Source organism: Carcharhinus amblyrhynchos, unplaced genomic scaffold (genome assembly GCF_965287045.1).
Source record: "Carcharhinus amblyrhynchos unplaced genomic scaffold, sCarAmb.v2.hapA chromosome_115, whole genome shotgun sequence".
In the NCBI taxonomy this organism is placed as follows: domain Eukaryota; kingdom Metazoa; phylum Chordata; class Chondrichthyes; order Carcharhiniformes; family Carcharhinidae; genus Carcharhinus; species Carcharhinus amblyrhynchos.
Genome location: NW_027649855.1, coordinates 31,777 through 54,699, shown reverse-complemented (window position 1 = coordinate 54,699; position 22,923 = coordinate 31,777). Strand labels below are relative to the sequence as shown.

The window sequence follows — 22,923 nt, the reverse complement described above, 5'->3', positions numbered from 1 at the left end:
CAGCAGGTGGTCAGGAAGGCGAATGGGATGCTGGCCTTCATAGCGAGGGGGATTGAATATAAAAGTAGGGAGGTCTTGCTGCAGCTGTATAGGGCATTGGTGAGGCCGCAGCTGGAGTACTGTGTGCAGTTTTGGGCGCCGCACCTGCGCAAGGATATTTTGGCCCTGGAGGGAGTGCAGAGGAGGTTTACTAGGCTGATACCGGAGTTGAGGGGATTGAGCTATGAGGAGAGGCTGAATAAACTAGGCTTGTACTCGTTAGAGTTTAGAAGAATGAGGGGAGATCTCATTGAGACGTATAAGATGATGAATGGGATGGATAGGATAGAGGTGGAGAGACTCTTCCCGCTCAAAAAAGACAGTAGGACTAGGGGGCACAGCCTCAAGATAAAGGGGAGGCGGTTTAGAACGGAGTTGAGGAGGAACTTCTTCACTCAAAGGGTGGTGAATCTCTGGAATTCTCTGCCCGTTGAAGTGGTGGAGGCTGCCTCGCTAAATATTTTTAAGAAGCGGGTTGATGGGTTCTTGATAAGAGAGGGGATTAAGGGTTATGGGGAGAGGGCGGGAAAGTGGAACTGAGCTACAACAGATCAGCCATGATCTTATTGAATGGCGGGGCAGGCTCGAAGGGCTAGATGGCCTACTCCTGCTCCTATTTCTTATGTTCTTATGTTCGTCCATAAACCTATCCACAGATCTCTTAAACGCCCCCAAACTAGGCGCATTTACAACCGCAGCAGGCAGGGCATTCCAATCCCTCACCACCCTCTGGGTAAAGAACCTACCCCTGACATCCGTCCTATAACTACCCCCCCTTAATTTAAAGCCATGCCCCCTCGTGCTAGCTTTCTCCATCCGAGGAAAAAGGCTATCACTGTCCACCCTATCTAAACCTCGAATCATCTTATATGTTTCAATAAGATCCCCTCTTAGCCGCCTTCTTTCCAGCGAAAACAACCCCAAATCCCTCAGTCTCTCCTCATAGGGCCTCCCCTCCATACCAGGCAACATCCTGGTAAACCTCCTGTGCACCCTCTCCAAAGCCTCCACATCCTTCCTGTAATGTGGGGACCAGAACTGCACACAGTACTCCAAGTGCGGCCGCACCAGAGTTGTGTACAGTTGCAACATGACGCTGCGGCTCCTAAATTCAATCCCCCTACCAATAAACGCCAAGACACCGTATGCCTTCTTAACAACCCTATCTACTTGATTCCCAACTTTCAGGGATCTATGTACACATACACCTAGATCCCTCTGTTCATCCACACTATTCAAAGTCCTCCCGTTAGCCCTATACTCAACACATCTGTTATTCCTACCAAAGTGAATTACCTCACACTTCTTGTACGACCCATCGTGTGTATGCCCCTCGGGCAACAAGGCGGACCGAAGCACCTGTGGATTAAAAAAGAAAAACATCAGTCCCATGCACATCCTTATACACACATTTACGGGGATCCCCAGAAGCTCAAAAGTAAAACAAGTGAGCCAGAAAATATGTTGGAAGGTCCATAGGAATCAATTGATTCCCAGGGACATCCCAAGCCTCCTGAACCTTATTTAAAACAGTCTCGTATATCCCTCCATCTCCATCCTGCTCATGTGCCTGTCTAAGTAACTCTTAAACAACTCCAGCGTGCCTGCCTCCACCACCTTGCTTGGCAGAGCATTCCATACCCCCACTACCCTCTGTGTGAAAAACCTCCCTCTAACATCCAAATTATACCTCTCACCCTAAGCCCGTGGCCCCTCGTAATGTGTGTTTCCGATCTAGGAAAAAGCTTACCACTGTTTACTCTATCTGTACCCTTCATAATCTTATATACCTCTATTAGATCTCCCCTCAGTCTCCGTCTTTCTAGGGAAAACAGCCCCAATTTGCCTATTCTTTCCTCATAACCCAGTCCTTCCATACCAGACAGCATCCTAGTAAACCACCTCTGCACTCCCTCCAGGGTCTCCACATCTTTCCGGTAGTAAGGTGACCAGAGCTGGACGCCGTACTCCAAATGCGGCCTAACCAACGTTTCATACAACTGCAACTTTAGACTCCAGCTCTTATACTCTATACCCCTTCCTATAAAGGTTAACATACCATAAGCTTTCTTCACTACCTTCTCCACTTGTACTGCCACCTTCAAATACTTGTGCACTTGCACCCTCAAGTTCCTCTGCGTTTCTATACTCTTTATAGATCTACCCTTTGTCATATAACTCCCCCCTACATTATTTCTGCCAAAATACATCACCTCACATTTATCTGGATTAAATTCCATCTGCCATTTCTCTGCCCAATTTTCCAGCTTATCTATATCCTGCTATAATCTCCGACAATGTTCATCGCTATCCGCAAGTCCAGCCATCTTTGTGTCATCGGCAAACTTACTGATCACACCAGTTACACCTTCTTCCAAATCATTTATATATATCACAAATAACAGAGGTCCCAGTACAGAGCCCTGTGGAACACCACTGGTCACAGACCTCCAACCGGAAAAAGACCCTTCCACTGATACCCTCTGCCTTCTGTGGCCAAGCCATTTCTCTACCCATCTAGCCACCTCCTTTTATTCCATGAGATTTAACCTAGCCACCACTCCTTTTATCCCATGAGATTTAAGTAAGAGATTTCTAAAAGAGTTGAAACATTATGGTGATGTTTAAGACATTGGTGAGGCTGAATTTAGAGTATTGTGTGCAGTTTTGGTCACCTAATTACAGGAAGGATATCAATAAGATTGAAAGAATGCAGAGAAGGTTTACAAGGATATTGCCAGGACTTGAGAAACTGAGTTACAGAGATAGTTGAATAAGTTAGGACTTTATTCCCTGGAGTGTAGAAGAATGAGGGGAGATTTGATAGAGGTGTATAAGATTTTGATGGGTATAGATAGAGTGAATGCAAGCAGGCTTTTTCCACTGAGGCTAGGGGAGAAAAAAAAACTACAGGACATGGGTTAAGGGTGAAGGGGGAAAAGATTAAAGGGAATATTAGGGGGGGGATTCTTCACACAGAGAGTGGTGGGAGTGTGGAATGAGCTGCCGGATAAAGTGGTAAATACGGGCTCACTTTTAACACTTAAGAAAAACTTGGACAGGTACATGGTTGAGAGGGGTGTGGAGGGATATGGTCCAGGTGCAGGTCAGTGGGACTAGGCAGAAAGATAGTTCGGCACAGACAAGAAGGGCCAAAAGGCCTGTTTCTGTGCTGTAACGTTCTATGGTTCTAAGTAGGCTACATTCACACTATAATGAAGTAACTGTGAAAATCCCCTAGTTACCACACTCCAGCGCCTGTTTGGGCACACTGAAGAAGAATTTAATGTGACAATCTACTTGAGTAGCATATCTTTCAGAATGTGGGAGGAAACCGGAGCACCCAGAGGAAACTCATGCAGGCACAGGGAGGAGGTGCAAACTCCACACAGATAGTGACCCAAGCCAGGAATCGAACCCAGATGCGAGAAACTAAATCAGCCATGATCCTATTGAGTGGGCAGAGCAGGCTTGAGGGATCAAACCACTTTTCCTATTTCTTATGGTCTTATGGACGTAGATAATAGAAAAATTGCAGCACAGTAGGAGGCCATTCGGTTCATCTTGTCCATGCCAATTTGAGGATACAGAGGTGCCCTTTCTAACCTCACTTTCTTGCACCCAGCCACACCTTGTAGCTTACAGCACTGAAGTGCCGATCCAGGTACTTTTTAAAAGAGTTTTGGCTCTCTGCCTCCATCATGAACTCGGGCAGCAAATTCTAGAAACCCACCACCCTCTGCATATAAAAGTTCTTCATGTCCCCGCTACACCTTCTGTCACTTTTCCCGAATCTGTGTCCCCCGGTTCTAGAGTTCTCCAACACGAGAAACATTTTTATCCTGTCCGCTGTATCTCTTTCCCTCATGGATCATCCTAATGTATGTGAGCCCAAAAACACAGCCTACACATGCAAATTTTGCACTAGTTATGTTTAGTACCACTTTAATCATTCCATGATTTCTAGATTGTTCTGCAGATAAACAGTTAAATGTTATTCTCAGGTTACATATTATTTACACTGCATAAAATTTATTCTTTAGCTCGAAACTGCATCCGATTGCAAGTTCTGGAACTTGATCATGTGACTGAAATAAGCCAGGAAGTAGCAGCAGAAGTTTGTCGGGAAGGATTAAAGGGATTAGAGATGCTTGTCCTGACATCAACCCCGGTCACCCCAAAAGCTCTACTCCATTTTAACAGTAAGTATAATTTGTTCTTTCAATAATTCTACAGATTTATAGAATCATAGAATCCTTGCAGTGCAGAAGGAGGCAATTCGGCCCATCAAGCCGGCACCGACAACAATCCCACCCAGGCCCTATCTCTGTATCCCTTCCTGTTTACCCTGCTAGTATCCCTGACAACTAAAGGACAATTTAGCATGGCTAATCAACCTAACCTTCATATCTTTGTAATGTGGGAGGAAACCGGTGTACCCAGAGGAAACCCATGCAAAAACAGGGAGAATGTGCAAACTCCACAGAAGACAAAATAATTATGTTAGTGGTTGAGAGATAAGTACACAAGAAATAGGAGCGGGAGTAGGCCATCTAGCCCTTCGAGCCTGCCCCGCCATTCAATAAGATCATAGCTGATCTGAAGTGGATCAGTTCCACTTTCCTGCTTTCTCCCCATGGCCCTTAATTCCCCTGTCTATCAGAAATCTATCTACCTGTGACTTAAATATATTCAGCGAGGTAACCTCCACCACTTCAATGGGTAGAGAATTCCAGAGCTTCACCACCCTTTGAGTGAAGAAGTTCCTCCTCAACTCCGTTCTAAACTGCCCCCCCCTTATTTTGAGGCTGTGCCCTCTAGTTCTGCTATCTTCTCTAAGCAGGAAGAGTCTCTCTACCTCTACCCTATCTAGCCCCTTCATTATCTTGTAAGTCTTTATTAGATCCCCCCTCAGCCTTCTAAACTCTTAACGAGTACAGACCCAGTCCATTCAATCTCTCTTCATAAGCTAACCCCCTCATCTCTGGTATCAGCCTGGTGAACCTTCTCTGTACTCCCTCCAAGGTCAATATATCCTTTCGCAAACGTGGGGACCAAAACTGCACACAGTACTCCAGTTGTGGCCTCACCAGTGCCCTGTACAGTTGCAGCAAGACCTCGCTACTTTTCTATTCTATCCCCCTCGCTATAAAGGCCAGCATCCCATTCGCCTTCTTGATCACCTGCTGCACCTGCAGACTGGGTTTTTGCGATTCGTGCACAAGGACTCCCAGGTCCCTCTGCACCGTAGCATGCTGCAGCTTTTCGCCCTTTAAATAATAATCCCTCCTACTATTATTCCTACCAAGGTAGGTAACCTCACATTTGCTAACATTATACCCCATCCGCCAGGTCCTCGCCCACTCACTCAGCCTATCCAGATCTCTCTGCAGACTTTCCGCACCTTCTGCACAATTTGCTTTTGCACTCATCTTCGGGTCATCAGCAAATTTTGTCACCCTACACTCAGCCCCCTCCTCCAGATCATCTATGCAAATGGTAAACAGTTGAGGCCCCAGCACCGATCCCTGCGGCACTCCACTAGTCACCAACTGCCAACCAGAATAGTACCCATTGATTCCAACTCCCTGCTTCCTGTTGGACAACCAATCCTCAATCCACGGTAACACCTTACCCCCAACTCCGTGCCCCCTAACCTTCTGAACGCCTTCTGGAAATCTAAAAACACCACATCCACCGGTTCCCCTCTGTCTACCGCACTAGTCACATCCTCATAGAAATCCAATAAATTTGTTAAACATGACTTCCCCTTCACGAATCCATGCTGCATCTGCTTGATCAAACCGTTCTTTTCTAGGTGTCTTGCTATTTTTTCTTTGATGACGGATTTAAGCATTTTTCCAACTACAGACGTTAAACTAACCGGCCTATAATTCCCTGCCTTTTGTCTGCCACGTTTTTTAAACAGCGGCGTAACATTAGCCATTTTCCAATCTTCTGGCACTTCCCCGGAGTCCAGCGAATTTTGATAAATAATTACTCAGGCATCTGCTATTACTTCTGCCATTTCTTTCAGAACCCTGGGATGCATTCCATCCGGTCCTGGGGACTTGTCCACCATCAGTCCCGTTAGTCTATCGAGCACTACCTCTCTAGTGACAGTAATTGCATTGAGGACCTCATCTCCTACCATCCTTCTATCTTTAATATTCAGCAAGCTATTTGTGTCCTCCTCCGTGAAGACCGGCACAAAAAACTGATTTAAAGATGGACAATTAGAAATTTGATAATTTGCAATGGCATATTATGGGCATACAAATTGGGAGCAGGAGCCGGCCATTTGGCTCTTCGAGTCTGCTTCACGTTCAGTAAAATCATTGCTGTTCTGATTGTGGCCTTAATTTCCCATTCTGTCCGAAACATAACAGATCAGCCATGATCTTATTGAATGGCGGGGCAGGCTCGAAGGGCTAGATGGCCTACTCCTGCTCCTGTTTCTTATGTTCTTATAAGAACATAAGAAATAGGAGCAGGAGTAGGCCAATAGGAGAGGAGAGGTCACCCTGTTGGGAGTCTTTTATAGACCTCCTAAAAGTTCTAGAGAGGTTGAGGAAAGGATTGCGGAGACGATCCTGGTTAGGAGTGAAAGTATGGGGGATTTTAACTTTACTAATATTGATTGGAATTGTTATAGCTCTAGCTCGTTAGAGGGGTCAGTTTTTGTACAAAGCGTGCAGGAAGGTTTTTTGACTCAGTATGTAGATAGGCCAACTAGAGGTGAGGCTATATTGGATTTGGTGCTGGGAAATGAGCCAGACCAGGTGCTAGACTTGGAAGTTGGTGTGCATTTTGGTGATAGTGACCACAATTCGGTTACGTTCACCTTAGTGATGGAAAGGGATAGGAATGATCCTCGGGCTAGTGGTTTTAGCTGGGGGAAGGGTAATTATGAGGCTATTAGGAGAGAATTAGGAAGCATAGGTTGGACTAGGAGATTACAGGGACTGGGAATGTCTGAAATGTGGAGTTTTTTCAAGGAGCAGCTACTGCGAGTCTGTGATAGGTATGTCCCTGTCAGGCAAGGAGGAATTGGTAGGGCTAGGGAACCGTGGTGCACCAAAAAAGTTTTTCGTTGGTTAAGAGGAAAAAGGAGGCTTATGTTCGGATGAGACGTGAGGGCTCGGGTAGTGCACTAGAAAACTTTAGATTGGCTAGGAGGGAGTTGAAGAGTGAGCTAAGAAGGGCTAAAAGAGGACATGAGAAGACTGTGGCTGATAGGGTTAAGGAGAATCCTAAGGCGTTCTATAGGTATGTTAAGAACAGAAGGTTGGTTAGGGCAAGATTAGGGCCAGTTATAGACAGCAGAGGGAAGTTATGTGTGGAACCGGAGGAGATTGGAGAGGCATTGAACCAATATTTCTCTTCGGTGTTCACGCAAGGGGACATGGATATAGCTGAGGAGGACACTGGATTGCAGGGGAGTAGAATTGACAGTGTTGCAGTTGATAAGGAGGATGTGCTAGATATTCTGGAGGGTCTGAAAATAGATAAGTCCCCTGGTCCGGATGGGATTTACCCCAGGATTCTCTGGGAGGCAAGAGAAGTGATTGCAGAGCCTCTGGCTCTGATCTTCAGGTCGTCGTTGGCCTCTGGTATAGTACCGGAAGATTGGAGGTTAGCGAATGTTGTCCCATTGTTTAAGAAGGGGAGCAGAGACTTCCCTGGGAATTATAGACCGGTGAGTCTCACTTCTGTTGTGGGCAAGGTTTTAGAAAAAATTATTCGGGATAGGATTTATAGTTATTTGGAGAGTAAAGAATTGATTGGAGATAGTCAGCATGGTTTTGTGAAGGGTAGGTCGTGCCTTACTAACCTTATTGAGTTTTTTGAGAAAGTGACCAAAGAGGTGGATGGGGGTAAGGCAGTGGACGTGGTGTATATGGATTTTAGTAAGGCGTTTGATAAGGTTCACCATGGTAGGCTTCTGCAGAAAATGCAGATGTATGGGATTGGGGGTGATCTAGGGAATTGGATCAGGAATTGGCTAGCAGATAGGAGACAGAGGGTGGTGGTTGATGGTAAATATTCATCATGGAGTTCGGTTACGAGTGGTGTGCCTCAGGGATGTTTTGGGGCCACTGCTGTTTGTAATTTTTATTAATGATCTGGATGAGGGTATAGTTGGGTGGATTAGTAAGTTTGCTGATGACACCAAAGTCGGAGGTGTGGTAGATAGTGAGGAGGGGTGTCATAGTTTACAGGGAGACTTGGACAAGTTGCAGAGCTGGGCCGAGAGGTGGCGGATGGAGTTTAATGCGGAGAAGTGTGAGGTAATTCACTTTGGTAGGAATAACAGATGTGTAGAGTATAGGGCTAACGGGAGGACTTTGAATAGTGTGGATGAACAGAGGGATCTAGGTGTATGTGTACATAGATCCCTGAAAGTTGGGAATCAAGTAGATAAGGTAGTTAAGAAGGCATACGGTGTCTTGGCGTTTATTGGTAGGGGGATTGAATTTAGGAGTCGCAGCGTCATGTTGCAACTGTACACAACTCTGGTGCGGCCGCACTTGGAGTACTGTGTGCAGTTCTGGTCCCCACATTATAGGAAGGATGTGGAGGCTTTGGAGAGGGTGCAGAGGAGGTTTACCAGAATGTTGCCTGGTATGGAGGGGAGGTCCTATGAGGAGAGGCTGAGGGATTTGGAGTTGTTTTCGCTGGAAAGAAGGCGGCTAAGAGGGGATCTTATTGAAACATGTAAGATGATTAGAGGTTTAGATAGGGTGGATAGTAATAGCCTTTTTCCTCTGATGGAGAAATCTAGCACGAGGGGGCATGGCTTTAAATTAAGGGGTGGTAGTTATAGGACGGATGTCAGGGGTAGGTTCTTTACCCAGAGAGTGGTGAGGGATTGGAATGCCCTGCCTGCTGCAGTTGTAAATTCGCCTAGTTTGGGGGCGTTTAAGAGATCCGTGGATAGGTTTATGGACAAGAAGGGATTGGTTTAGGTTAGTGGGTCATTGTTTTGTAACTGGTCGGCGCAACATCGTGGGCCGAAGGGCCTGTTCTGCGCTGTAATGTTCTATGTTCTATGTTCTATCTAGCCCTTCGAGCCTGCCCCACCATTCAATAAGATCATGGCTGATCTGAAGTGGATCAGTTCCACTTAACCCATAACCCTTAATTCCCTTATCGATCAGAAACCTATCTATCCACGACTTAAATATATTCAATGAGGTAGCCTCCACCACTTCAGTGGGCAGAGAATTCCAGAGATTCACCACCAGAGAGTGAAGAAGTTCCTCCTCAACTCTGTTCTAAACTGCATCCCCCCCGCTTATTATGAGGCTGTGCCCTCTAGTTCTGGTTTCCTTTCTAAGTGGAAAGAATCTCTCTACCTCTACCCTAACTAGCCCCTTCAATCTCTTATATGTCTCTATAAGATCCCCCCTCAGCCTTCTAAACTCCAACAAGTACAGACCCAATCTACTCAATCTCTCCTCATATGCTAACCCCCACATCTCCGGTATCAGCCTGGTGAACTGGTAGAGTAACAGCCTGGTAGTAACAGGAGTACAGAATATAGGGCTAATGGAAGGACTCTTAGTAGTGTTGACGAGCAGAGAGATCTCGGGGTACATGTGCATAGATCCCTGAAAGTTGGCACCCAGGTTGATAAGGTTGTTAAGAAGGCGTACGGTGTGTTAGCTCTTATTGGTAGAGGGATTGAATTTCGGAGCCATGAGGTCATGTTACAACTGTACAAAACTCTGGTGCGGCCGCACGGAGTATTGTGTACAGTTCTGGTTGCCGCATTATCAGAAAGATGTGGAGGCATTGGAAAGGGTGCAGAGGAGGTTTACCTGGATGTTGGTATGGTGGAAAGGTCTTATGAGGAAAGGCTGAGGGACTTGAGGTTATTTTCATTGGAGAGAAGAGGGTTACGAGGTGACCTGATTGAGGCACACAAGATGATCAAAGGATTGGATAGGGTGGACAGTGAGAGCTTTTTACCTCGGATGGTGATGGCTAACACAAGGGGACATAGCTTTAAATGAAGGGGTGGTAATTATAGGATGGATGTCAGAGGTAGGTTCTTTACTCAGAGGGTAGTAAGGGTGTGGAATTCCCTGCCAGCAGCAGTTGTGGACTTGCCAACTTTAAGGGCATTGAAATGGTCAGTGGATAGGCATATGGATAACATTGGAATAGTTTAGGTTAGAGGGTCATTAGATTGGTTCCACTGGTCGGCGCAACATCGAGGGCCGAAGGGCCTGGACTGTACTGTTATGTTCTATGTTAGAACGGAGTTGAGGAGGAACTTCTTCACTCAAAGGGTGGTGAGTCTCTGGAATTCTCTGCCCGTTGAAGTGGTGGAGGCTACCTCGCTGAATATATTTAAGTCACGGGTAGATAGGTTTTTGACAGACAAGGGAATTAAGGGTTATGGGGAGAAAGCAGGAAAGTGGAACTGATCCACTTCAGATCAGCCATGATCTTATTGAATGGCGGGGCAGGCTCGAAGGGCTAGATGGCCTACTCCTGCTCCTATTTCTTATGTTCTTATGTTCTATGTTCTATGAACCTTCTCTGCATTCCCTCCAAGGCCAATACATCCTTTTACAAATAAGGGAACCAAAATTGCACACAGTACTCCAGTATAGTCTCACCAGTACCCTGTATAGTTGCAGCAAGACCTTCCTGCTTTTATATTCTATCCCCCTCGCTATAAAGGTCAACATTCCATTCGCCTTCTTGATCACCTGCTGCACCTGCAGACTGAGCTTTTGCAACACGTGCACAAGGACCCCCAGGTCCCTCTGCACCGTAGCATGCTGCAACTTTTCACCATGTAAATAATATTCCATCCTACTACTATTTCTTCCAAAGTGGATAATCTCACATTTGCCAATGTTATACTCCATCTGCCACGCCCTCGCCCACTCACTCAGCCTATCCAGATCTCTCTGCAGCGTTTCTGCGTCCTCCACACAATTCGCTTTTCCACTCATCTTCGTGTCATCAGCAAATTTTGTTACCCTACATTCAGCCCCCTCATCCAGGTCATTTATAAAAATGACAAACAGCAGTGGCCCCAAAACAGATCCCTGTGGTACACCACTAGGAACTGAACTCCAGGTTGAATATTCCCCATCAACCACTACCCTCTGTCTTCTATCAGCTAGCCAATTCCTGATCCAAACTGCTAAATCACCCTCAGTCCCATGCATCAGTATTTTCTGCAGTAGCCTACCATGAGGAACCTTAGCAACGCTTTACTAAAATCCATGTACACCACATCAACTGCTTTACCCTTACCCACCTCTTTGGTCACCTTCTCAAAGAACTCGATAAGGTTTGTGAGGCACGACCTCCCTTCACAAAACCGTGTTGACTATCCCTAATCAAATTATTTCTTTCTAGATGATTATAAATCCTATCACTTGCCCACAACAGAAGTAAGGCTCACCGGTCTATAATTTCCTGGATGGTCTCTACTCCCTTTCTTGAACAAGGGGACATTTGCCATCCTCCAGTCTTCCGGCACTATACCTGTCGCCAATGATGACATAAAGATCAAAGCCAAAGGTTCTGCAATCTCCTCCCTAGCCTCCCAGAGAATCCTATGATAAACCCCATCTGGCCCAGGGGACTTATCTATTTTCATACTTTCTAGAATGGCTAACACCTCCTCCTTATGTACCTCAATCCTGTTCTTTTCTAGGTGTCCTGCTGTTTCCTCTTTAATGATGGATTCTAGCATTTTCCCAACTACGGATGTTAAGCTAACCAGCCTGTAGTTCCCAACCTGTTGTCTGCTACCTTTTTTAAACAGCTGCTTAACAGTAGCTGTTTTCCAATCCGCCGGCACTTCCCCAGAGTCCAGCGAGTTTTGATAAATAACTACTAACGCATCTGCCATCACTTCTGCCATTTCTTTCAGTACCCTGGGATGCATTCCATCCGGTCCCAGGGATTTGTCTACCTTCAGTCCCATTAGTCTACCAAGCACTACCTCTCTAGTGACAGTAATTGTGTTAAGGACCTCATCTACCAACCCTCTATCTTTAATATTCGGTAAGCTGTTTGTGTCCTCCTCCATGAAGACCGACACAAAAAACTTATTTGAAGTCTCAGCCATTTCCTTGTTTCCCACTATTAAATCCCCCCTCTCGTCCTCCAAGGGTCCAACATTCACTCTAACCACTTTCTTCTTTATTTATTTGTAAAAACTTTTACTATCGTTTTTTATATTTAGAGCTAGTTTAGTTTCATACTCTATCTTTCTTTATCACTTTCTTAATCATTCTTTGTTTTTTAAATCTTTCCCAATCTTCTAATTCCCCACTATTTTTAGCTGCTCTGTATGTATCGGTTTTTAATTTAATACTCTTCTTTATTTCCTTTGATATCCACGGCTGGTTATCCCTTTTCTTACATTCCTTCTTTATCACTAGAATATATAACCCCTGACATCCTTTGATTCCCTCATTGGTCAAGAATCTCTTTTTACATAATCTCACTCAATTCGAATAATTATAGAATATAGAACAGTACAGCACAGTACAGGCCCTTTGACCCTCAATGTTGTGCCAAGCTATGTCCGAACCCAAGATCAAGCTATCCCACTCCCTATCATTCTGGTGTGCTCCATGTGCCTATCCAATAACCACGTGAAAGTTCCTAAAGTGTCCGACTCCACTATCACAGCAGGCAGTGCATTCCAAACCCTAACCACTCTCTGAGTAAAGAATCTACCTCGGACATCCCTCCTATAACTCCCACTATGAACCTTGCAAGAGGATAGCAAGAGAAAGAGTTGGCCCACTCAAGTTCTGTGCCATAAAATGACTGTTTGTCTAACTAAATGTTCTTCCTTTCCCAAGGTGTCTGTCGCAGTTTGAAATCGATTGTGGTGCACATTGGTATCGTCGATTACTTTGAGGATCCTGAGAGCCCAGAAGCTCGCAAGTTGTTTGAGGAAATGGTCACCAAACTTCAGGTAAATTCCCTATCCTGGATTCAGGAATAATCAGGAATCCCACCAGATAATCAATATTCATTCCCACCTGATCCAATCATTATTCACTCCCACCAGATCCAATTAATACTTAAGGTTTTACAATTTTAAGACTTATAATTTTTGTATTTAGGAATTGCAAAGTAATTTTTTTTTATTCGTGCACGGGACGTGGGCATCACTGGCTAGCCAGCGTTTATTGCCCATCCCTAGTTGCCTTTAGAAGGTGGTGGTGAGCTGCCTTTTGAATCGGTGCAGTCCATGTGGTATGGGCTGACTCACAATGCCATTATGGAGGGAATTCCAGGATTTGACCCAGCGACTTGGGTTTGAACTTATGGGGCATTGGCACCAGTATTGGGGCAGATGGGACCTGTTCAGATGGGATGGTCTTAGTCTGAATCGTGCCAGGACCAGAGACCTGGCGAATCGTATAACTAGGACTGTAGATAGGGCTCCCACTGGGGAGGGGTGGGGGGAAATTACAAACTCTAAAGTAAAGGAGAGGGTACGGGCACGGGAAAATGTTGAGGATGTCCCTATAATAAAAGGAGTAGGGGGCATGAGAAAGGTTAGTAGCGTTCCTTCAAATAAAGTCCAGATAAAGGCTGGTATAAAGACACTTTACCTGAATGCACGAAGCACTCGAAACAAAGTGAATGAGCTGATGGCGCAAATCAGCACAAATGGATATGATCTAGTGGCCATTACAGAAACGTGGTTTCAGGGTGACAGGGACTGGGAGCTGAATATCCAGGGGTATCAGGTGTTTAGGAAGGATAGACAGGAGGAAAAAGCGGGTGGGGTAGCTCTGTTAATTAAGGATAATATCAGGGCGGTAGTAAAGGAAGATATAGGCTCCAAAGAGCAAAACGTGGAATTGTTGTGGGTGGAGATAAGGAATAGTAAGGAGAGGAAGACGCTGGTGGGTGTGGTCTCTCGGCCCCCAAATAATAACTTAGAGATGGGGCGGGCTATAAACAAGCAAATAAATGATGCGTGCAGAAACAGAACGGTGATAATTATGGGGCATTTTAATCTGCATATTGATTGGATGACCCAAGTCGGACGCAGTGGGCTTGAGGATATTTTGGCCCTGGAGGGAGTGCAGAGGAGGTTTACTAGGCTGATACCGGAGTTGAGGGGATTGAGCTATGAGGAGAGGCTGAATAAACTAGGCTTGTACTCGTTAGAGTTTAGAAGAATGAGGGGAGATCTCATTGAGACGTATAAGATGATGAATGGGATGGATAGGATAGAGGTGGAGAGACTCTTCCCGCTCAAAAAAGACAGTAGGACTAGGGGGCACAGCCTCAAGATAAAGGGGAGGCGGTTTAGAACGGAGTTGAGGAGGAACTTCTTCACTCAAAGGGTGGTGAATCTCTGGAATTCTCTGCCCGTTGAAGTGGTGGAGGCTGCCTCGCTAAATATTTTTAAGAAGCGGGTTGATGGGTTCTTGATAAGAGAGGGGATTAAGGGTTATGGGGAGAGGGCGGGAAAGTGGAACTGAGCCACAACAGATCAGCCATGATCTTATTGAATGGCGGGGCAGGCTCGAAGGGCTAGATGGCCTACTCCTGCTCCTATTTCTTATGTTCTTAAGAGTCCTTGGAATGCTGTCGGGATAGTTTCTTTGAACAGTATGTGACGGAACGTACAAGGGAGCGAGCTATTTTAGATCTAGTGCTGTGTAACGAGGCAGGAAGAATTAGGGATCTTCTTGTGAGGGATCCTCTTGGGACGAGCGATCATTGTATGGTTGAGTTTTTGATGCAAATGGAGGATGAGAAAGTAGGGTACCGAACCTGTATCCTCTGAACAGAGGGGAGTACGATAGGATGAGAGAGGAATTGGCAAATGTAGATTGGGGGCGCAGTTTGGTTGGTAGGACGGCTGAGGAACAGTGGAGGATTTTTAAGGAGATCTTTTTCAGTACTCAGCAGAAATATATTCTGATGGTAAAGAAGGAATGTAGGAGAAGGGATAACCAGCCGTGGTTATCGAAGGAAATAAAAGAGAGTATTAAATTAAAAGCTGATGCGTTCAGAGTGGCAAAAAATAGTGGGCGATTAGAAGAACATAAGAAATAGGAGCAGGAGTAGGCCATCTAGCCCTTCGAGCCTGCCCCGCCATTCAATAAGATCATGGCTGATCTGTCGTGTCTCAGTTCCACATTCCCGCCCTCTCCCCATAACCCTTAATCCCCTCTCTTATCAAAAACCCATCAACCCACGTCTTAGATTGGGAAAAATTTAAAAATCAACAAAGAATGACTAAGAAGGTGATAAAGAAAGGAAAGATAGAGTATGAAACTAGACTAGCACTAAATATAAAAAATGACAGTAAAAGTTTTTACAAATATATAAAGAAGAGGAGGCTGGCTAGAGTGAACGTTGGACCCTTGGAGGATGAGAGGGGGGATTTAGCGGTGGGAGATGAGGAAATGGCTGAGGCTTTAAATAAGTTTTTTGCCTCAGTCTTCATGGAGGAGGACACAAATAGTTTGCCGGATCTTAAAGATAGAAAGATGGTAGGAGTTGAGGGCCTGAATGCAATTGCTGTCACTAGAGAGGTAGTGCTTGATAGACTAATGGGACTGAAGGTAGACATGTCCCCAGGACCGGATGGAATGCACCCCAGGGCTCTGAAAGAAATGGCAGAGGTGATAGTGGACGCTTAGTAATTATTTACCAAAATTCGTTGGATTCCGGGGAAGTGCCGGAAGATTGGAAAACAGCTAATGTTACACCGCTGTTTAAAAAAGGTAGCAGACAAAAGGCAGGGAATTATAGGCCGGTTAGTTTACCGCCTGTAGTTGGAAAAATGCTTAAATCCGTCATCAAAGAAGAAATAGCGAGGCACCTAGAAAAGAATGGTTTGATCGAGCAGACACAGCACGGATTCGTTAAGGGGAAGTCGTGTTTAACGAATTTATTGGATTTCTATGAGGACATGACTAGTGCGGTAGACAGAGGGGAACCGGTGGATGTGGTGTTTTTAGATTTTCAAAAGGCATTTGATAAGGTGCCTCATGAAAGGTTGCTGCAGAAGGTTAGGGTGCACGGAGTTGGGGGTAAGGTGTTAGTGTGGATAGAGGATTGGCTGTCTAATAGGAAGCAGGGAGTTGGTATCAATGGGTGCTATTCTGGTTGGCGGTTGGTGACTAGTGGAGTGCCGCAGGGATCGGTGCTGGGGCCTCAGCTATTTTCCATTTATATAGGTGATCTGGAGGAGGGGGCTGAATGTAGGGTGACGAAATTTGCTGATGACACGAAGATGAGTGGAAAAGCAAATTGCGTGGAGGGTGTGGAAAGTCTGCAGAGGGATCTGGATAGGCTGAGCGAGTGGGCGAGGACCTGGCAGATGGAGTATAATGTTAGCAAGAATCTATAGAACATGGAACATTACAGCACAGTACAGGCCCTTCGGCCCTCAGTGTTGTGCCGAGCTATGTCCAAACCCAAGATCAAGCTATCCCAACCCCTATAATTCTGGTGTGCTCCATGTGCCTATCCGATAACTGCTTGAAAGTTCCTAAAGTGTCCGACTCCACTATCACATCAGGCAGTGTATTCCACACCCCAACCACTCTGAGTAAAGAATCTACCTCGGACATCCCTCCTGTATCTCCCACCATAAACCCCCTAGTAACAGTTACATCCACCTGAGGAAATAGTCTCTGCACGTCCACTCTATCAATCCCCCTCATCATCTTATGAATCTCTATTAAGTCGCCTCCCATCCCTCTCCACTCTAAAGAGAAAAGCCCCAACTCCCTCAACCTTTCCTCATAAGACCTACCCTCCAAACCAGGCAGCATCCTGGTAAATCTCCTCTGCACGTTCTCCAATGCTTCCACATACTTCTTGTAGTGAGGTGACCAGAACTGCACACAATATAACAAACAGCAGAAGTGCCAGCATTGATGCACAGAATCACCACTGGTTACAGACCTCCATTAGAAAGGGGCCAAATGGTCTACCGCTGTCACTATTGCTTTTGTTCTGATGTTCTTATATCACATCTGATCATGTACTATGAGCTTTATTTTGCATGCTTTACAGATCACTGATTTGACAGATTATATGTTTCTGTTTTAATCAAATAGGCGCTGAAGAAAAGGCCCGGCTTTTCAAAAATTCTTCATATCAAAGCGGAAAGCGTTTGTTAAAGTTTATAAAAACAAAGTGAAGCAATTTCAACTGAAACCATGACTCAGACAACAAAGTACCACTTATTGAAAACCCTTTTACTGAAAGGTTTAATCAGAAAGAGAAATGAATGAGCTGTGTAGGATCTTGTGCAGCTCAGGTCACGAATACAACAACCATCAATAAGCGAATCTACCTAATATAAAATTAAATTGACTGTCTGCAATATAACATTATGAAAACTTCAATTCACACCTAGTTTTCAGTCAAAGTGAGCCAACATTGACTCAGGTCATCCTTCATTGAAGCCATCTGTTAGAATCAGCATCAAACAAAGTAACTTCTCAACAAAGTGTCCTGTGAAGGATCAACATTAATTATTCCACTGAAACTCTCTGTGTTCAAACTGTGAGACAAGTGAATGGAACCAGCACTAAATCAGCTGATGTCTCACCCTGTAATATAGCCAGTATCAAACTGCATGACTTCTGACTGGAAAGACTTCTGAGGAGGACAACTCAAATTCTTCAATCTTGACAGGGTACCTTGTAGAAGTGTGTAACATATCAACTAAAATGAAACTACATCTTCAACAAGGAAGAGCTGAACATACAGTCTAATAAACATAGATCTGAGGTCAGAAAGCGATTTTCCACACACTGATTCATTCAAGAATTGGATTTCTGGATGTGGGAGTGAAAGGTAGTTGCATGGCCTATTGGCCGGACAGTAAGTAAGGATGAACTAAGGGACCAAGTGCCACTTCTCATTTGCTTTTAACCAGTGAGACCGTTCAGGTGAGATTGCATTTAATGGAAATTGTATCAATCCAAGTGATGCTCTGTGAATCACACCATTAACCATCGATACTGCAGGCTATTTCTGCTGGCGTCCACAAGCCCCAGTATCAGTTAAGATGGTTCTAAATTTCACTCACTGACTATGAAGTGAAAGGATGATATTAACCTCTTACAGCTGCCTTTCATTTACAGAAGGTTTCATTCCACCTATTATAACAATGGTTTCTCCTCTTTTTGTATTAAGTATTGGATTAAATTTTATTTTAATTATGAAGGCCACCTGAGATCGAGCCATAGTAAAGTTTTTAACCACATTGTTAAAATCAGCTTTTCTGAAGCAATGTCCTTCTGAACCTGAGACCCACTGAAGCCTTTACTGATGTGTTAGTGCCACCTCTTTGGCCAATTATGGACTTGAGCACTGCAAGCACTCATTTCAGAACAGCATTATGTAAAGCCCATTATAGTCATCATCCAAGAATCAAAACTGCCTTTTGAAGTCTCTATAATTAACTTTGCATCATGATGTAAGCAAGGATAGAGTGCTGTTTATTCATTTGAGATATAATAGTGATGGTTCTGATTAGTGGGATGTCACTGACTGGTTTTGTGTAAGCGTATTGCATGTGAGAGTGAGAGTCTGATGCATTTATTTTGTTGGTATTAATTATTATCAGTGTAAACTGGCTGTCAGAGCTGTGCCAAACTCCAGGATGCCCTCACCTATGTGACTTGTTATAAAAATATTCACTGGCCGTTCACACTTGGGGATTTTCCAGTTCTGTTGCAGTGACCAGAGATTTGGCTGAGTGCCAAATTCTCCGTCCCCCTCTTGCAGAGATGATGGGACGTGAATGGCCAGCAACTTCCTGCCATACTGTTCAGCTTAGCATTTACATGTAAGTTTTCAGGCTATGGGAGAGGCAGGGAATTGTTCCTTTAGACGACCAGCAAAGTCGCAATAAGCCAAATGGCCTCCTTTGTGCAGTAACTGTTCTATGTTGAGGAAATTATAATTGGACTGATGAAATGCTATTTATATGTTGTAGGATTAGATTTAACTTTTATAAATATATATATATTTAATCTTCATTCATTAATGGGAAGTGCAAAGCCTTGAATTTTAAAAATTTATAGAATGCAGTAAGACTGAAATCAGACTTGAAAAGTCAAAAAGTCTACAAGATATATTTGTTGTGAAAGAATCTATGGCTGATATGCTGACAAATCTGTTTCTCTTTCTCTCTACTTATCTTTTTCTCTCTCTACATCTCTATGTCTCCCACTCTCTGGGCCGAATCATCTAACCTTAGAAAATATTCGGGGCACTCGAGGGTGCCTCAAGCCTCTGAAGCCAAAAAGAATGCTCACAGCTGCCAGGCCCTTATTGTGGAGGGGGAGTAACTCGACCTGGTGGCTTATTGCCATGGCTTGAGCCCTCTGTTAAACCTGAATACAGTGAGAAATCTCAAAACACCAGGTTAAAGTCCAACAGGTTTATTTGGTAGCAAAAGCCACTAGCTTTCGGAGCGCAGCTCCTTCGTCAGGTGAAGCCTGACAAAGCCATTCTGAAGCCAGTTGATGAAGTCGGAAAACCAGACACCGATCCTTTACTTAATATTAAATTTATTTAAAGATTAGAGTTGTAGAGTTTTACAGAAAGAGGCTCTTCAGCCCATTGTGTCTGCCCTGACTTGCCCACCAAATCCCACTTGCCAGCACTTGACCCATAGTCTTGAATATTATGGTGTGCCAAGTGTTCATCCAGGTACTTTTTAAAGGATGTGAGGCATCCAGCCTCCACCACCCTCCCAGGCAGCACATTCCAGACCTTCAGCACCCTGTGGGTAAAAAGGTTTTTCCTCAAATCCCCTAAACCTCCACCCCACTTGTGTCTCCTCGTAACTGACCCGTCAAATAAGGGGAACAGCTGCTCCCTATCCACCCTATCCATGCCCCTCATAATCTTGAACACCCCAATTAGGTTGCCCCTCAGTCTTCTCTAGGAGCAGGAGTAGGCCATCAAGCCCTTCGAGCCTGCCCAGCCATTCAATAAGATCATGGCTGATCTGAAGTGGCTCAGTTCCACTTTCCCGCTTTCTCCCCATAACCCTTAATTGCCTTGCCTACCAAAACCCTATCTACCCGTGTCTTAAATATATTTAGCAAGGTAGCCTCCACCACTTCAAGGGGCAGAAAATTCCAGAGATTCACCACCCTTTGAGTGAAGAAGTTCCTCCTCAACTCTGTTCTAAACTGCGACCCCCCCCCCCTTATCTTGAGGCTGTGCCCTCTAGTCCTGCTATCCTTTCTGAGCGGGAAGAATCCATCAACCAGCGGGAAGAATCTCTCTACAGCCAAATCTTCAGCCAAATTGATTTACTCCACATGATATCAAGAAATGACTGAAGGCACTTGCTACTGCAAAGGCTATGGACCCTGACAATATTCTAGCAATAGTCCTGAAGACTTGTGCTCCTGAACTTGCTGCACCCCTAGTCAAGCTTTTCCAGTACAGCTACAACACTGGCACCTAGCCAGCAATGTTGAAAATTGCCCAGGTATGTCCTGTACACAAATATCATCATAGATTTTATCATAGAACCCTACAGTGCAGAAAGAGGCCCATCAGGTCTGCACCAAACACAGTCCCACCCAGACCCTACCCCCATATCCCTACATATTTTACCCACTAATCCCACTAATTTACACATCTCAGGACACTAAGGAGCAATTTTTACCATGGCCAATCAACTTAACCTGCACATCTTTGGACTGTGGGAGGAAACCAGAGCACCTGGAGGAAACCCACGCAGAGATGAGGAGAATGTGTAAACTCCACATAGACAGTGACCTGAGCCAGGAAAGCCTCTAATTTCCAAGAAATTAGACACTTAAATTGGGAAGAGGTTTTCTCAGGGAAATATATGGAAGAAATGTGGCAAATTTTCAGGGAATATTTGTCTGGAGTCCTGCGTAGCAATGTTCCAGAGACAGGGAAGTTATGGTAGGTTACAGGAACCATGGTGCACGGAAGCGGTAATAAATTTAGTCAAGAAGAAAAGAAAAGCTTACAAAAGGTCCAGGGAGCTAGGTAATGTTAGAGATCTAAAGACTATACGGTAGTAGGACGGGTCTTAAGAAGGAAATTAGGAGAGCCAGAAGGGGTCATGAGAACACAGAACACTACAGCACAAACAGGCCCTTCGGCCCACAAGTTGCGCCGATCATATCCCTACCTACTAGGCCTAACTATAACCCTCAATCCCATTAAACCCCATGTACTCATCCAGAAGTCTCTTAATAGACTGCAATGAGTTCGCCTCCACCACCACCAACAGCAGCCGATTCCACTCACTCACCACCGTCTGAGTGAAAAACTTACCCCTGACATCTCCTCTGTACCTACTCCCTAGCACCTTAAACCTGTGTCCTCTCGTAGCGACCATTTCAGCCCTGGGAAATAGCCTCCGAGAATCCACCCTATCTATACCTCTCAATATCTTATAAACCTCTATCAGGTCGCCTCTCAACCTTCGTCTCTCCAGGGAGAAAAGACCAAGCTCCCTCAACCCATCCTCATAAGACATGCCTCCCAATCCAGGCAACATCCTTGTAAATCTCCTCTGCGCCCTTTCAATAGCTTCCACATCCTTCTTGTAGTGAGGCGACCAGAACTGCACACAGTACTCCAAGTGAGGTCTGACAAGGGTCTTATAAAGTTGCAGCATTACCTCCCGACTCCAAAACTCAATCCCTCGATTAATGAAGGCCAGTACACCGTTCGCCTTCTTGACCACATCCTCCACCTGCGAGGCCGATTTAAGAGTCCTAATGACCCAAACCCCAAGTTCCTTCTGATCCTCTACACAGCTAAGAGTCCTACCCTTGATATTGTACTCCTTCATCCCACTGGACCTGCCAAACAGACCACTACACATTTATCCGGGTTGAAGTCCATCTGCCACTTCTCCACCCAGTCTTGCATCCTACCTATGTCTCGCTGCAACTTCTGACATCCCTCCAGACTATCCACAACACCACCAACCTTCATGTCATCGGCAAACTTACCAATCCATCCCTCCACTTCCTCATCCAGGTCATGTATGAAAATGGCAAACAGCAAGAGTCCTAGAACAGATCCTTGGGGCACTCCACTGGTGACCGACCTCCATGCTGAAAAAGACCCATCCACAACCACTCTCTGCCTTCTGCTGGCAAGCCAGTTCTGGATCCACAAGGCAACAGCCCCTTGGATCCCATGCCCTCTCACCTTCTCAAGAAGTCTTGCATTGGGGTCCTTATCAAACACCTTGCTGAAGTCCATGTAAACCACATCCACCGCTCTTCCTTCATCAATGTGTTCAGTCACATTTTCAAAGAATTTGACCAGGCTGAAAAGGCACGACCTGCCCTTGACAAAGCCGTGCTGACTATTTCTGATCATACTAAACTTCTGTAAATGTACGTAAATCCTGTCCCTCAGAATCCTCTCCATCAACTTACCAACCACTGAGGTCAGACTCACCGGTCGGTAATTTCCCGGGCTATCCCTGTTCCCTTCCTTGAAAATAAGAACCACATCTGCAATCCTCAAAGAAGGCCTTGGCAGGCAGGATTAAGGAAAACCTCAAGGCATTCTACATGTATGTGAAGACCAAGAGGATAAGACGTGAAGGAATAGGACCTATCAGGTATGATGGTGGGAAGGTTTGTATAGAACCGGTAGAAATAGCAGAGGAGCTCAATGAATACTTCACTTCAGTATTCACGTTGGAAAAAGATCTTGATGGTTGTAGTGCAGACTTGCAGCGGACAGAAAAGCTTGAGCGTGTAGATATTAAGAAAGAGGATGTGTTGGAGCTTTTGAATAGCATCAAGTTAGATAAGTCGCCCAGACCGGATGGGATGTACCCCAGGTTACTGTGGGAGGCGAGGGAGGTGATTGCAG

General features: G+C 45.1%; 1 protein-coding gene across 1 annotated transcript in view; it reads left to right on the top strand.

The window, feature by feature from the left end:
- Positions 1 to 21,552, top strand: part of fbxo41 (F-box protein 41) — a 451,090-nt gene extending 429,538 nt beyond the window's left edge. Inside the window, exons 12-14 of the mRNA XM_080183008.1 lie at positions 4,083 to 4,241; positions 12,888 to 13,003; positions 17,130 to 21,552. Coding sequence (XP_080039134.1) covers positions 4,083 to 4,241; positions 12,888 to 13,003; positions 17,130 to 17,192 — 338 coding nt within the window. The 3' untranslated portion in view covers positions 17,193 to 21,552. The remainder of the gene's footprint in view (positions 1 to 4,082; positions 4,242 to 12,887; positions 13,004 to 17,129) is intronic.
- The last annotated feature ends 1,371 nt before the right edge of the window (positions 21,553 to 22,923 follow it).